Below are 15,466 nucleotides of genomic sequence, written 5' to 3'. Positions count from 1 at the left end.
TGAAATTAGTAAAATATTTAATTACTAATTATTCTAAAAAAATAATAAGATATTACTTAATTATAAAAATAGAAAACCATTTTGTGCAGTATAGCCGTGCGGCTATACGTTTAAAATATTCGAATAAATTTAAAGATTACAGCCATGCGGCTATACTCTTTAAATAAAAGTAATTAGGTCTAGCAATTAGGAAAATGCATTAAACCATATCATTAACATAACGTCCACACAAGTAGATTCATGATTGTTCTCATGATAACATATTATATAACACAACTCATTGCCACATGGTGAAGTGCATAGGGACTAAGAATAGGATCTTTCTGCTTCTAACAAGTTTCCTGTTTTCTACTATCTGATCATATTGCACACCCACTAAAACTAATAAAAGAAAAATACAAAATAAATTATAGACTCCGGCTAGATAAGAGCTTGCCTTTCAATCGATTCCGCTACATACTCCAATTAATCACTAAGGGAAGCTAACAATATCAGTTTGTTATCATCACGAATTAGATTATCTTATGAGAGACAGAGTTGAAAAATAAAGTCAATCCTTATTCTTAACATTCAATGAATAAATCAACAACTTCATCCGGAAAGAGAAGCTAATCAAAATTATTTTACTAAACAACTAAAAACAAAAGACAAGATACAAATGAGATGTTGATCATTCAAGTGGAAAGAATAACTTGTAATATCAAACAACAATTGAAATACCTTCTTAATAGGCCACAAATTCAGTAACAAATCACTTAGTTCTAATCCAACCTCAAGATTTTCGGAATCCGAAGCATGGTACCTAAATAATATTTAAAACATAATTACTAATTAAAGTAATTAAAAAAGGCTAAGATATTACTTAATTATAAATTAAAAAACCATTTTGTACAGTAGTACAGCCGCCCGGCTATACTCTTTAAATAAGAGTAATTTCTAATATATAATTTTCCATTTTAATTATGCGTTTGTCTTAAATGAGTTGAAACATTCAAGTACATCATAGAGATATGAAACTAATTTGTATATAGAAATAAAAGTTATATTACCTCAGCACCAAAAAAATGTTTAGATTTTACTTTTAATTTAAAGTTGAGTTGAGCTGGACTCTGAATCCCAACTATTAGGACTTCATAATTTGTTATTTCTAAGAAATTGAGTTCGTTATTTTGTTAAGATAAAAAAGTGAAACTATAACACTGAGATTAGGGATGGCTATGGGCCGGTTCGGCGCCCATTCAGTCTCAGATACAATTATTTCTAAACAGTTCTGTTTCAAACTTTCTACAACAAAATCCGACTCCCAACATAACCCAAAACCCCAAAAATATGCTAGGTGCTCGAGTCTCAGATAAAATCATTCCTAAACAGTTAGTCTGTTCCAAACTTTCTACAACAAAATATGACTCCCAACATAACCCAAAACCCCAAAAATATGCTAGGTGTTCGAGACTCTTTTTCTTCTTTTCCTTTTGATCTGCTTAGCATGATAATCATGGCTTTGCTCTAGCTCATGAGGAAGACAAGCCGGCCATCGGAGACGTGCATTCAGTTCGTGTCTTCGAGTATCTAACCTCAACCAAGTCAAGGATCGTCGACCAACATTGATCCAGAAGCCATTCCCTAAACTACTGTCAGGATCTTGATCATCTCCTTCTCTTCCCATTCCTTGCACTTCCACAACAATTAGATAGTGCTGCAATGTTGGGAATCAAAATGTAAAGAGATGTCGAAAAACATGATATAAATCATTTATCTAAAATGTCCACCTACAAAATAAAACATTTAGCTATAAACCTATAAAATTTGTCTTTTTATTTTACCGCTTGTCCACTGATGGACGATGATATCGTACCATTCTGACATCGTATAGTCTTTGTTTCTTATAATTTAAAAATGAAAATTATATATATAAAGCACACAGATAATTTATATATGTATGTACCCAAGTATGTGCACCTGCAAGTATGAAAAGAACATCCCAGAAACAGGGGCTCCATATGCTCTAAACAAGAATGAATTATGGAAGCCCTATTGATAAACGTATGAAACAAGCAAGCGAAAACTAAAGATGGTTATGAAGTAGAAGACTCACAAGGCACCTACTTAGATTAGGAACGTCCCTCTAGACTGACTGCATGCCACTATGCAATGTCCTTAGTCGACCAAGTGCACATTGCACCATGTGCCTTTCTTCGATGGTCATGCTGATTTCTTTCGAGGACTGCATAAATAAAGTAGGAAAATACAACGGATAATAATTAAAGATCTCACTACGATGCACACAGGTATGCCGCCAAAAAAAGAAACAAGATTCTCTGGATACACAAGCCTGAGGGTGCAAATGAAAGTACCTGTAAAACGATGATGCTTTCCAAGATACAGTCAATCTCCGCCTTGAATGAAGATATGATTTGCCAAATTTTGTCATCCTTGTGCATCAATTGAAGCACGGAAACGACCGCATCTACCCTACTTGAAATTTCTGTTGTGGAGCGGATTTGATCAGGAGTTAAACATGCCAAACTACTTTTAGTTATCCATGACCCCAATGTTTTCAATACAACATTCAGAAGTTCGTGACTTTTATCAAATAAGACAAAGCAAGGAGTAAGATAATAACAGCATGCACTTGAACAAATGGAACCCGGGACCTTCTTATCCTCTTCAGCAGTGCACTGCATCAGAAGGCAGAAAACTGAGAGAGTAAAACTCAACAAGGCAAAGGACCTTAATTATTTGGAAAAGAAACACTATGCACAGAGGCATTATGCAACAAGTTAAAAGTTCATGCAGAGGGGGCAGAAAATGTGAGACGACTGCAAACATATAGAAATCTGCACAGCAAGATATCTTAGTAATGTCAAATTGATAATTATACAGACATCTCGTCCTCATCTCCGTCCTCTAGACCAGCCTTAGTATGCGATTAAAAACAATATATAATTTTGTTGGCCCTTTATTACAGGAAAAGATCCTTATAGATCTCAATTCATCGATTCTTGTGCCACAACATGTAACCATGAGTATGACAAGGGAACTAGCAACTTACAACACAAAGATAAGTTCAAAGGTTCTTATTTAATTTGTTTCTAACTAAAAAAGATATGCTCTATTTACTATGACGAAATAACAATGTAACATGAACCCATAAACCAAAACATCTTTGTTAGATGTCTTTTCTCTTTCCCAAGGATAACGAGTGCATGCATATAAGGGTTATAAAACTAGAAAGATAACAAATATCCTAAATGGTAGACGAATATTGGAACCATATCTTGTTGCCTTGCATCTTCATTGCTAATGACATTTATAAACATGATATGGTAGCAAGAAAAGAAAAGAAACTTACATGCACAATGTCTATCAGATACCACGGAAGGATATTGCCTAGGCTTATAAAAGCTTGTTGAGAAATTATTGTGGCTTTAGAGTCCAGTGTAATAAGCATCCTAAGCATAGCACAAAGATTGTCTAGAGGAGGAATTTGTGACTGCAACATAAACAAAACCATAATCAGGAAGAGAAAAAAAACAATTAAGTGTAAATTTCAAATAGAAAATACAGGAAAAGTATCCCAAATAATAAAAATTAAGACATCCATGTAAAAAACATGAGAAATTAAGTTATTTAGTCAACTTGCCATTTGCTCAAGTATCACTTTCTCTAGCATCTGAAAAACAAGAGAATTATCACCCATCTCTGACAGGCATGACTGAACAATGCGAGTGAGTGACTTCAAAGCCTTCCGATTTAAGATAATCACATCACTCTCTTTTGAGATAGTCACATCACTCTCTTTTGAGATATTCACATCACTCTCTATAAATTCTTCTGCAAGGATGAAGCCATTTTAGGTTTAGAAACCAAATAATTACAATAAAACTGTTGTATTTAAATAATGAATTGGTTCTTCAGGAATTAATACCAAGGCATCAGATATCCTGGCAGCAAAATGAATAAATAGTTTAAAATTGTCCCGAGCAACATCTTTTTGAGTCCAAAATCTAAGAGCAAGCTAACATGCTCTTAAGTAGAGCAAGATAATTTTTGTCCTCAATCAGCTTTTTAAAACATAAGTTAACAACAATATCTCACACTTCCGATTTAATTACCTTTACGATAAAGCATGCAAAAGGATAATCATTCGATGTATATTGGTAAATGGAAAAACAAACAAATCATTAATAGAAAATCAGAAAATTGAAACTTGACACAAGATGTGAATCAACACAAAGAGAATGCTTCCTGGTAATTAATTATATACAAACATGAATAGGCCAGACTTACTTTTGTCAGATGTACCTGGGAAAACACTGAAACTGGAGAGCAAGGTGATAAGGAAACTAATGTGATCAGCAATCTGGATATGCCCAGATTTATAAGATGAATGCAGGACCTCTATGATTCGAAATAATACATGATGTTCCAGATGTGGACCTGCAATGAATTGGCAAGAAATAAAAATGTCAATTAAAATAAAATTCCAATATTGCAAGTAACTCTTCATACATAAAAAATGTTCATACATCTCCTGGGAAGCAGAAAAGATAACATTTATATTTACTTCATATTGTTAGCAAATAATATGAATCACCTTTTGATGTTTAATGGCACATCTCACCCCTTTTATATTTTGACCAAATCACAGAATAAAAATACAATTTCGACCAAAAAATAAATAAATAAAAAGACAGTTACATAGAGACTTGAATGACGAGCATCTATCCTCCAGTTGAATGAGACTCCTTTTGAGCGTTGTTTCTATCTACTATTATCTAGAAAATTGCCTTCATTCAGCCACAGTAATGTCCACCAAAATGGTTTTCTACATCAGTTTTTGAAAAATATACTCTTTCAACAAAGAAACTAAAGCAGATAGGGCGCTTTCCTGATTCTTGCAGCAAAGATAACTCTACCACCAAACAACACTGCCACTGAGGAACATATTTGATACCCAAGTGACTTCAACTCAGAATACTTTTGGAATTACAAGGTTCCTTTATGAGTGTTATGATAAAAACAATAGTTTGCATATTAAGTTGACCAATTTAGTTGTGTAGTGCATGAAACTTATAAAAAAACGTCTAAAGATGATATGAACTGCTTACAGCATACCAAACCCTAAGCTGTCAAATTGATCCAGAATATGACCGAGGCAGACATGAGAAACTTACAAAGGCAACAATCAGCTATTGACTTCAGCAAAAGTGAATCCAAATGAGAGAAATAAAACAGGCAGCAAAGAGAGAGTTCCTGAGAATCTCTGGGAAGCTTTACAAAGGGACTATCTCCTGCAAGAACAAAAGAGAGTACCATTAGAAGCCGAATTGTATGCTGATGGATGATTAATCCATAAAAAAGAACACAAGTGTCTCTATTGAATTGGGCTCTTTACCATCATTTTGATTGCTGAAAAATGGTTGCAGTGAGAATTGCATGTTGTCATATTCCCATGCAAAGGAAGAGTTCATTAATGAACGTTGTCCCAGGCGAAGTAGAAGGTGCAACACAACCTGAAAAGGCATCTAATTTTAAAGGGGGGAAAAAGCATATGTGATATAAAACAATGACTATGCAAAAAATAAAACGATAAATAATGAAATATTGCAGATCAGGTCATGACACAGAGATACAAGATGCAAAGAAATTCAGGCGTTTTAATCTTTAGCACTGTCAACACCTAGTGTCTTGTTTCTGCTGTGTCACTACTATTGTTTTACAATGTTAAGCAAATAATCACCTGGGAACAGGATGGGTTTTTATCACCCATCAGGATCAGCAACATAGGAAGCTCTCTTATCCAGGCAATCTGAAAGTCTAATATCTCAGGAACACTAGGATCCAGGTACAGCACGTCTTGTCTCTATGATTTGTAGAAAAATATATCAAAATTCAAATTGAAAGGGATATAGATAGATAGATAGGCAGTCTGAATTTCTTTTTTTTTTTTTTTGGTAGTAAGAAATGCCAACTGGTATACTGAGAAAGAATCTTGGAGAAACTGCAAACAGAAGGTATACAATCAAGCTTACAGGAACTAGCATCTCTTCCATAATGGAAAGGCAAGCCAACTTCAAAGGGGACACATGATTGCAGTCCTTGAATGCCTCAGTAAAAGCCTGCAATCAAAGACAATTAGATAACATCATTTTCATAATTCAAAAGAAGTTAATCAATTAACACAACCATAATGGTTTATGTATAACTTCTTTTTTTGGGTCTAAGGTTTATGTGTAATTTAGGAACCTCTAATTCTTTGAAGAACAAAACCTAGAGTTACACAACCTTATAAAGAAAAAGGGCAGCTGACAGAAAACGCTGATGATAAGCTCTTGGGATTCAAATTATTATTAAGCACGAGTCACACCTGAAGAAGGCGATACTTCCAGTCATCTGGCACTTGGGAAACAAGTTTTGGAACAAAAGGAAGAAGTGAAATTAAATGCTTCAGCTGCTTCTCCTGCCTCTCCTGCTTCTCCTTCTTCTCCCGCTTCTTCCACTTCTCCCGCTTCTCCAAAGCTTTACCAATACGTGTGTCAGGGCAGATCTGTAAAATAACAAATTCCCAACTATTTAAAAGAAGCTTTACAAAGAGTATCTGGACGTTATAATAACCTGAAACATAATACAGTACAATACCACTAATTTATTGTCTATACCTCCCAAAATACTACATACAGTAACTAAAATAGGATGCATTTGTGTTTTCTAAACTATCATGGCAAGATGAGCATAAAAAATTTCCTAAAAAGATTAATACTGCAAATAACAATCTCTCAGTTGTATTGTTCTATCAAACACATTAATCATAACTTTTCCTTCTGTACAATAGCGCTCAAAATGCATCAGCTCATTACATTAGAAAAAACAGAAAAATAAACCACAACTGCACTCCCTCTTTTTTGGTCAGAACTGTGTCCCTCTTTCCCATTTTTATAAAAAATAATCAAGCATAAAATGTTATCACGCCTAAATCAGTGCCTTCGAGAAAATACAGAGTGCATGATGCATAATTTCGAAGAGAAAGCAATGTAACTTCATAATAAAATATTATGGTACAAGAATCAATCAGACCTTTCGACGCAGAGAATTTTCCAGAAATTCTAAAACTTTTTCCAATAAAATAGCAGGAGGGCAGATCCATTTGCTTAAGTACAAAAATATTTCTGTCAACTCAGCATTCAAGCCAAAATATTCAACATCATCCTGCCAAACAGAATTTGGAAAGAACCAATTCAAGTTACAAAACGAGCAAGAACAGTTAATAGAGAACTTTTAATACTGACAATGAAAGATCCCTCATGAAAAGGGGTATGAGCTACTACAGAGAGAGAGAGAGAGAGAGAGGGATTATTAAGAATGAGCCTCACATAGACAGACACCCAGAATAGGATAATTGATGACCATATAGCACCTACCCAGATCCTAAACTTTGCTTTTAGTTTTTTGAACCCAAGCACAAATCATAGAATAGGGTTCTTATACACTCGAGTTTCAAGAATGTGAGAGCTGCCAAGGTGTTGGCTTAATATAAGACTTCCATAGCACAAGACAAGACTTCTTTCTGGAAACATTCTACAACCTTCTATGAAAAGGTCAACATGTTTTGATACTAATAAATTGTAATGGACTCAAAATACAGAAACAGAACAGAGATGTAAAGGTCAAACACACATTATTCATGCCATTAGTACTATAGTCTATAACAAATTTATGATTTTCACAATGTATTAAACATCAATGCTAACGAAATATCCAGGGTCTGAAACTATGGATATATCAATGAAAATATTGAGAAAACATCAATACTGAGAGAAATTGGACGCACATGATGAAAACTTTGACTGATTGTACAAAAAGAAAATATCGGAAAAAAAAAATGCAGCCAAAAAGAGAAACATAAAAAATATCATTAATATTCAACATTACAGGCCCATGTTTGCTGAAAAATTAAAACAGGAAGGCTATAAAACAGATGTAAAATAAAGTAACACCAACCAGGAGTCTCTAAAGGAAGTCATTTGCAGTAACGATGATGAGTTTAAAAGTTATATTAAGGTCATACCCTTTCTGAAAGTTGATTTGTCATGTTAAGGGGAAACAATACTAGTAACTTCTTCAATAGTGTCATAGAGATAGTCAACATAGTCACATCAAGCCCTTCTTGAGAAGGTCGTGATTCCAATTTACCCTCATCAGTCATATAGAAAAAGAACTTCACTGCAAGGTTGATACTGTGAAGTATGGACAACATACAATCAAATGATTGTTGATCAAGAAGTGAACCCCTCTGAACTTCAGGAATAAAATCTTGGAAACAATTGACTAGAACTGGCACAAGGTCTTTTAGTTTTGGGATGATGACAGAACATCCTACAAAAGAAAGCAAGAAGATGATAGGCCAATAAGAAAAGAAAAACAAATTAAATAAATAAAATGGAGGTGCTTGGATTGTGGATTGCTTTGTCCCACTAAACCATAACTTATTAGCAGAATATAAAGAATAAGCTATTTGATAATATTATTATCAGAGAGAACTTTCATTTCCCCCGCTCTGAGAATACATCCAAATGCAAGGCATTTGAACCTAAGAAGTACAAACTAATAAAATTATATAACTGAAGAAGTACTATCATGTAAAAGTTCAGGCACTTCAACTATCAAAGTCATATTGATCTATGCTGTGACATGAGCCATGACTAGACAAATGGTGCCCTCAGTAGAACATAACCGATAACAGCATATACACAAAAGGCACCAGTGTTTCACATACCAGCAGATTTTGCGGGCAAATCGGGCTCAAAAGCATGCAGCATCCTTTGTCCAGCATCATTCTATTAAGAACAAGAAAAGATATCAGAGACAGAGAGCCATTGGCATAACAAAGGCAAAAGACTGGTAAGCACAATTCAAAACAGTTTCTCCCTGGCTACTGTGAACAATTGATCTTTCATGATGTAATTGGGGCTATTAGGGCCTGAACTATTCCAAGATTATTTTTTTCCTTTCCTTTCGGCCTCTGGCCACCACTTTTACCCAAATAAAAGAAGAAGAAGAAAAAAAAACTCAAATAAAAGAAGAAGAAGAAAAAAAAACTTTCTCCCATTCAAAATGGTTCATCCAACTTCAGAAGTCAGATCATGCATTTTTTTAATTTTGAAAAGCAGATCGTGCATAGTATTAGTGAGTATAAAAAGAATATTTATTCAAAACTTTCACATGTCTAAAGTAACTAAGTAAAGGAAAATATAGTTTAAAATTTGGATGTGTGAGAGACTGTCCCTTTTAAGTTTAACTTTACAACTACAAGTTTCTACTACACTAACCGCCTGACCAGCCCCGGCCTCCCAAGTGCAAATCGAATCCATTGAAAACTAATAAATAAATTAAGATTCACTCAATTCATGTGCATGTTCCTGGTGCCATGTATCCATCCCCTGCAACGTGACCGTCTTTATACTTCTTAAGCTAGCAACATGATTGGTGAATTATTCGTTGCAAACATCTTGCTTCCCCAAAACTCCAGAAAAAATATCACAAGTTCAATAACAGGACCAAAGTAAAACCTGTTAAATCATATATTGGTGAAAATTTTATGTGACCAATAAAACAATGATGATAATAACAAAATTTAGCAGCAGAAGTTCCACCAGTAACATGCAATGAAGGAATACAGATAAAGAAATCCAAGGAAACATGCAGGTTCACGCCACACAATACAAACAATAAAAGAAAACATGCAAACCAGTTAGTAGTCTTCCAAGTTTAAAAAAACTAAAAAGTACCTTTTCTAATGAGCTGACTTCTCTCTTGTTACATGGCAACAGCAACAAGCATTGCCCCAACCCGGCAAGAGCAGTCTTGAGCTTCTTCTTATCCTCTAAATAAAACTGGTTCCGCCGCAGAATATCCTCAAAGTTTTGAAGAATCTGTCAATAAAACAATCATTGAAACAGCCTTAAAAGTTATCCCTAAATACAAAAGAGAACAATAACACGGAAAAAGTCACTTTTGAGTTCATCTAAACTTTAGACTGATTAGCATCCAAAACAAAAGATTTAAATCACCGAGCGACAGGAAACACACATGCACAAAGGACTAATCCATAATTGATTGATGAGAAATAAAGCAATGACCAACGAAACAAACTAGATCATACATGCAAACCCTGGATAAAAATTCAATTAAGAATATCTGCTTAAAGGGAAAAGAGGTTAAGGAACCTAAAGCTCAACATCTATAAGAAAAACCCAGTACCTTGCCTTGAGCAAAATGTAAGCAAAGAACATACCAAGAATTACAGAAAGACAAGTTATCCATCATAGTCTTGGAGAAAAAGAATGTCATTGAATAAGGCAACAATCAGTAATACATGACCACAGAGAAGTACCAAAACTCTAAGTCATTAATTTCCAGGAGCAGTAGTCCCTGAATTATAACCCGATTTGCATTCAGTCCTTCAATTTCCAAAATGGTCATCATGATCCTTCAACTCCACTTTTGATGGCATTGTTGATCCTGACATTAGTTCTGTTATCTTTTTCGTTAAATGTAAGGGTACAATGGTCTTTTTAAGTTATTTTTAGTTCCCAGCACTCTAAAACCCATATTCCCTTTCACCAAAAAAAAAAACCCTTCATCCCATCGTCGCCAGAACCACTCCAACCCAACCCAACCTAAACCACAACCCACACAACACCCAACCCCCCCCCCCCCCCCCCTTCCCCCCCCCCCCAAAATCCCACCGCTAACCTCCACCCTCACTGTCTCGTTTTTATTTTGAAAACATTTTGAGAAAAAATGGGGATGGTGGTGTTCTCCATGACCAACACCAACCATGCAATTATTGGGGATCAACCCTTTGTTTTGGGTCAGGGAATTTGGGATTAGTGGAGGTTGAAAGATTGAATTCGAGGAAAGGGAGGGTGGGTATGGAGTGTTGGGTCCCTATGGAGCACTCAGGTGGAGGATCCTCTTGGGTGGCTATGGCTGGTGCTCCGGTGGGGAGAACATTTTGGCAGAGGTTCAAGTCGCTGGTATCTTGCCGACTGGAAATACAGAGAGAAAGCCTGAGTTAAAAAAACCAATTGAAACAAAAACAAAATACATGTGTTACCTTGTTAGTGGGCCACATCATCCTTCAAGAGGAGATACATCATGAGCCAAGTAATTTCCGTTTTCGACCCTCAACAGTACACCATGTGCCATGCACATGCTCAAAATTGACAGAAAAAGTTAATGGAATTGACGCCATAGAGTTGAAGGAGCATGACAACCATTTTGGAAATTGACGGGCCAAAATGCAAATCGGGTTATAGGTTAAGGACAATTGCTCCTAAAAACTCTATTAGTAAGAGACAATGTGCAGTTTCAAAAGATGATGATGCAACATCCAAATTTTGTGACAGGTACAAGCAGATTCCCCACTAGAACAATAAAATAAAAGCATAGGAGAACAACAAATCATATAACAGTTCATAGTTAATGACCAAAACATAAATCAGAAATTCTTAGGTTCCATTCAACAGAAGAACACATCTAATAAATAAAAAAATTCCAATGAAAACATTGGATACCTTTTCAGCATACAAGAAAAAGGAAGGTGGATGGTACTGGATGACAAGCTCCAAAAATGTGAAAGCCATCAACCGAACATCGATAGCTAAATGTGTCATTGCATTAAATATGTAGGGCATCATCAAGGAAACGAAAAGCTCTTGATTATCCTGGACAAGAAAATAAGGAAACAAATGTCATATTATATTCATTGGCTATAAACATCAATGAATTTAAAGATAATAGAGATGATAACACCAAAATAAGTCAAACAATGTTGTAACTGAGTTGAATCCATAAGTGCAGCAAAAGAAGTAGCACAGATTTGAAACTATCAAATTGTCCTACGGTACTGAAAATCTAATTGTTCTACAGAACTGAAGATGCATAAGAATAAGAAAAGAAAAGAATAGGAAGTAAAAAGAATAAGCGTTATAATGATAATTTATGTGAAGCTCTATAAACTGAAACAGAAATAATTCCATTTCACCCAGCTAGGAACGGTTTCGCAGATCCAGAATTCTGGCCTGGCTCTTTAAAATCTTAAAATAAGTGATGCTTTACATGGCAAAAATTGAAATTCGTTATGGGGAAAAACATCTATCATGAAAGAATTACGCGTAAAAACAGTGTAATCAACCACCCAAATGTTTCTTCAACTGAGATTAATCAAATATAATCGTCTTTCTTTTGCATTTATACATTTAATGCAGAACCAAGTTTTCACCTGCTGCATTCAGACAAAAAAGAAAACAAAAATTACCTCCTTACAACCAGCGTGAATTACTGACTTAAAAAGTTCATGTAGTGTTTCTCGAGCTACTCTATCATCATCATCGCCAATGCGTTCTCGCAGCTTTTCAATAACAGCATACTTGTGCAGCCTCAACTCTTCTGGATACTTTTTGAATAAATCCTTAATACCCAACAATGCCTCTTCACAAAGAAATAAAGCTTAAGAACATTAGATACAGTAGAAAAAATTCACTATTGGAAACAGTTTCCAAGACAACATAATTATTGAAAAGGAAATGACTTCTACAATTAACACATTAAATACCCCAATGAATGTGCAGAAATACATGATAAAAAAATTAATCTATTCAGGTTAAAAATAGATTAATGCTCATATTTTGGAAGGTACTACTAAATTTTGCATCAAACTGATATTATAAAATAACAACAAAATACCTTTACGAACTTTTGAGCTGTAATGGGATGTTTGCTGAAGAAGTTCTTTCAATGTTAAACCTCTCTTATTCACTGCTAATCCTGCCTTCTCCGATGCCACACTCTGCTCGGGAAGAATAATTGCTGCTCACAGTAACCATTACTTAATACTCATTAGAGATGCTAGTTCACAACAATATTTGACAACTCAAAATAGGAGCACACAGGCTACTCATTCATTTTGGTGGAAAAAAAAATTAAAAAACTATTTCAATTAATCAAGAGAAAGAATTTTCACCTTAATTCCTCTCATCATCCCAAAAAAAACACCTTTTCAGTTTGGAACGAGCCACTTTGAGAAATAAAAAATAAAAAATTCTAAAAGAATTCCACCAACAAAAATGAACAATTTATGTTGAACAGGTGACAGAATTTTCCTTTTGATTAATTTATGAGTCTTGTCTAATTATCCAGGGAAACAGCAGAATCAATGAACAAATGACACAGCTGTATAAAGAAATAATAGGAACATATGAATGCAAAAACAGATTCAGTACCTTTGGATTTAATTTCAGTATTTGTAGCATTCTTTGCTGGTGGCAATTTTTTACCAATCTTTCGCTTTATTTTCTGAGGAAAATATAAAAGAAAAATAAACAACAGATGCAAACAACGGTTTCACATGTTGAATTTCCAAAACATAGCAGACTCATAATATCAAAAAGTTTATTACTTTGAAGTCGATACCGCGCTTTTGCTGCTTCTTTCCCTTAGGGCCTGCCATTTATAACTACAGCTTACACAAAGAAAAACAACAAAACAAGTTTATTTAGTTTCTGAATAAAAACCCATTATACTGGTACTGGTAATGCTTAAACTGCAACACGGCGACGTTTCCAGGAGCACTAAATCAGCTCCTGTTTGGCAGCTGAGAAAACTAGGGGAAGTCAAAAAAAGAAAGAACAAGAACTCTACGTATCTAAGCAATATACTGTTCAGGTTTCAATGACATGAAAATAAAAGTCGAAGTAAGCTCAAAATCAATTGAAACATGTACGCTGACAGCAAGCATTCGAGGCACAGAGAAAAATAAAAATAAATGAAATTATTTTTGGTATCTACCTTTTCTCGGCAACCAAACAGATGGTGTATCTCGGAGATGCGAGTTCTCTTGACGAGAACCAAAACGGCGTCGTGCTTGCACTGAATGGACTTGAAGAGGGGCCTATAACCTTTTCGAAGGTTTGCCGTCGGGGAGGTGGGAACTCTGGGTGGCTGCGTTTGTTCTTTTTTTTTATTTTTTATTTTGTATATTTTTGTTAACTTTTTCTCAGGGTTTTTTTATAAATAAAATGTCATGTTTGAATGAGGCTTTTTTTAATTTGGTCACACACAAGAGAGCCTTTGGTTAGAAGAATGGGGATTTTTACTGTGACAATACCGGCCCATCTTCGATGGGGTTTTTAAAATTCGATTCTCGATTTTTCCCAAATCTTTTTTTATTAGGGTTGGCACCCAACTCGACGGGTATTTATGTCATCTGTATTTAGTCACTTGGTTAAATATATTCTGCCTTCTAAAATTATATACGAAATTTCAATTTGATCATTAAAAAAAAATTAATTAAATTAATTACTGTATGACTCAGCATTTGCAATATATAATATTTAAGTAGAATTTCACTTTTGGTCTATGTGGTTTATCACTTTTATCACTAAAGCTCCTGTGGTTTTAATTTGATTATTTTTGCTCTTATAGTTTTCAATTTAAGCAATTCAAGTTCAATATCCAATTCCTGTTAAATTAGGTTAACTACTGTTACTTATTGAGAGGCATTTAAGTCCAAAAAAAGAAAGAGAGAAAAAAATTAATAATAATAAGAAAAATATAAGGGGAAGAGAAGCCGTCAGCCACACCCGCCAACACGGCCCAATCTCCCCAACCCAGTAAACTCCACCACCTCGATCTTGATGTCGTAGCAGAACTTGGCTGTTATTTGAAGTTCTCGGAGCCGCCAGTGAAGTTGGAGACTGCTATTTGGCACTGGACTTATTCTATTTCGTCGTCGTTCTGATCCTGGTCTTCAATTTTTTGGTGGAGCTTTGATTACGTTGTGAAGCTTCTGACTTTTTGACATGAGAGGAAACGGACGGCACTTCAATCGGTGCCTTTTGTATTCTTTTGCCATTTATTTGTTGTTTTGTATTCATCCAGTTCTGTTGGCATGGTTGCATGACTATAACATCTCTTTTCAATCTATTCACTGTAAAAGAGCTTTCTGATGTGTGGGATGGGAGACGTGATTTGTACAAACATGAGACTTGGGAGAGAAACTGATTTAGTGGGCAAATAAAGAGAGAAGGAAACAGAGTTGAAGAGATAGAAACCCCACCAAGAAAATAGAGATAAAAGAGTCAGAGAGAGGGCACACAAATAACAATGATCAATTGATCATCTTTCATGACCAGTTTTTTGTTTGTTTTCATTCTGGGTTTTTATTCATGACCGGCCGTTGTTTTTAATTTTGTAAGTTGGGCTGGCCCTTGTTTGTTTCCAAAATCTGAATCATTTTTCTGATAAACCAGTTTTTCTGAGAGTACTAAGCAAGGACACAAAACCAGAGCATAAAACAAAACAAAAACCAGAAAGAAAGTGGAAATAAAGCTGAGCCCACAAGCAAAAGAAGGAACAAAATACAAACTTTCTTTGATCTGTTGTCTGATGCATGCACGTCTTG

At 35.0% G+C, this 15,466-nt stretch overlaps 1 protein-coding gene across 5 annotated transcripts; it reads right to left on the bottom strand.

Moving 5' to 3' along the window:
* Positions 1,138-14,180, bottom strand: LOC18769250. Of its 5 annotated transcripts, none has more exons than XM_020568489.1 (21): positions 13,852-14,176; positions 13,463-13,525; positions 13,287-13,359; positions 12,751-12,873; positions 12,323-12,495; positions 11,580-11,729; positions 9,789-9,932; positions 8,777-8,837; positions 8,069-8,376; positions 7,078-7,209; positions 6,371-6,550; positions 6,036-6,122; positions 5,744-5,866; positions 5,399-5,516; positions 5,178-5,294; positions 4,291-4,440; positions 3,644-3,834; positions 3,353-3,493; positions 2,355-2,678; positions 2,096-2,224; positions 1,138-1,696 (listed from the first exon to the last, which is right to left on the bottom strand). In XM_020568489.1, the coding sequence occupies exons 2-20, from the start codon at positions 13,511-13,513 to the stop codon at positions 2,126-2,128; spliced, it is 2,745 nt and encodes a 914-aa protein (XP_020424078.1). In that variant the 5' UTR covers positions 13,514-13,525; positions 13,852-14,176; the 3' UTR covers positions 1,138-1,696; positions 2,096-2,125. The 5 variants fall into 5 exon arrangements, with proteins under 5 accessions (XP_020424078.1, XP_020424076.1, XP_020424079.1 ...); XM_020568487.1 differs by having other exon boundaries at positions 13,463-13,519; XM_020568490.1 differs by having other exon boundaries at positions 2,107-2,224; positions 13,463-13,519.

The sequence above is a fragment of the Prunus persica genome, chromosome G7 (genome assembly GCF_000346465.2).
Source record: "Prunus persica cultivar Lovell chromosome G7, Prunus_persica_NCBIv2, whole genome shotgun sequence".
NCBI classification, from domain to species: Eukaryota; Viridiplantae; Streptophyta; class Magnoliopsida; order Rosales; family Rosaceae; genus Prunus; species Prunus persica.
The sequence above is the reverse complement of the archived record's forward strand: the minus strand, read 5'-3'. Positions and strand labels throughout refer to the sequence as shown.

What these genes read in the sequence shown, in the direction of transcription:
- LOC18769250 (XM_020568489.1), bottom strand. Translation starts at nt 13,513, where the DNA reads ATGGCAGGCCCTAAGGGAAAGAAGCAGCAAAAGCGCGGTATCGACTTC. An exon ending in TTTTCTTGTATGCTGAAAAG is followed by an intron (nt 9,933 to 11,579) that starts GTATCCAATGTT and finishes TTTTATTGACAG; the next exon opens with ATTCTTCAAAACTTTGAGGA. An exon ending in CCCAGGTACATCTGACAAAA is followed by an intron (nt 3,835 to 4,290) that starts GTAAGTCTGGCC and finishes TCATCCTTGCAG; the next exon opens with AAGAATTTATAGAGAGTGAT.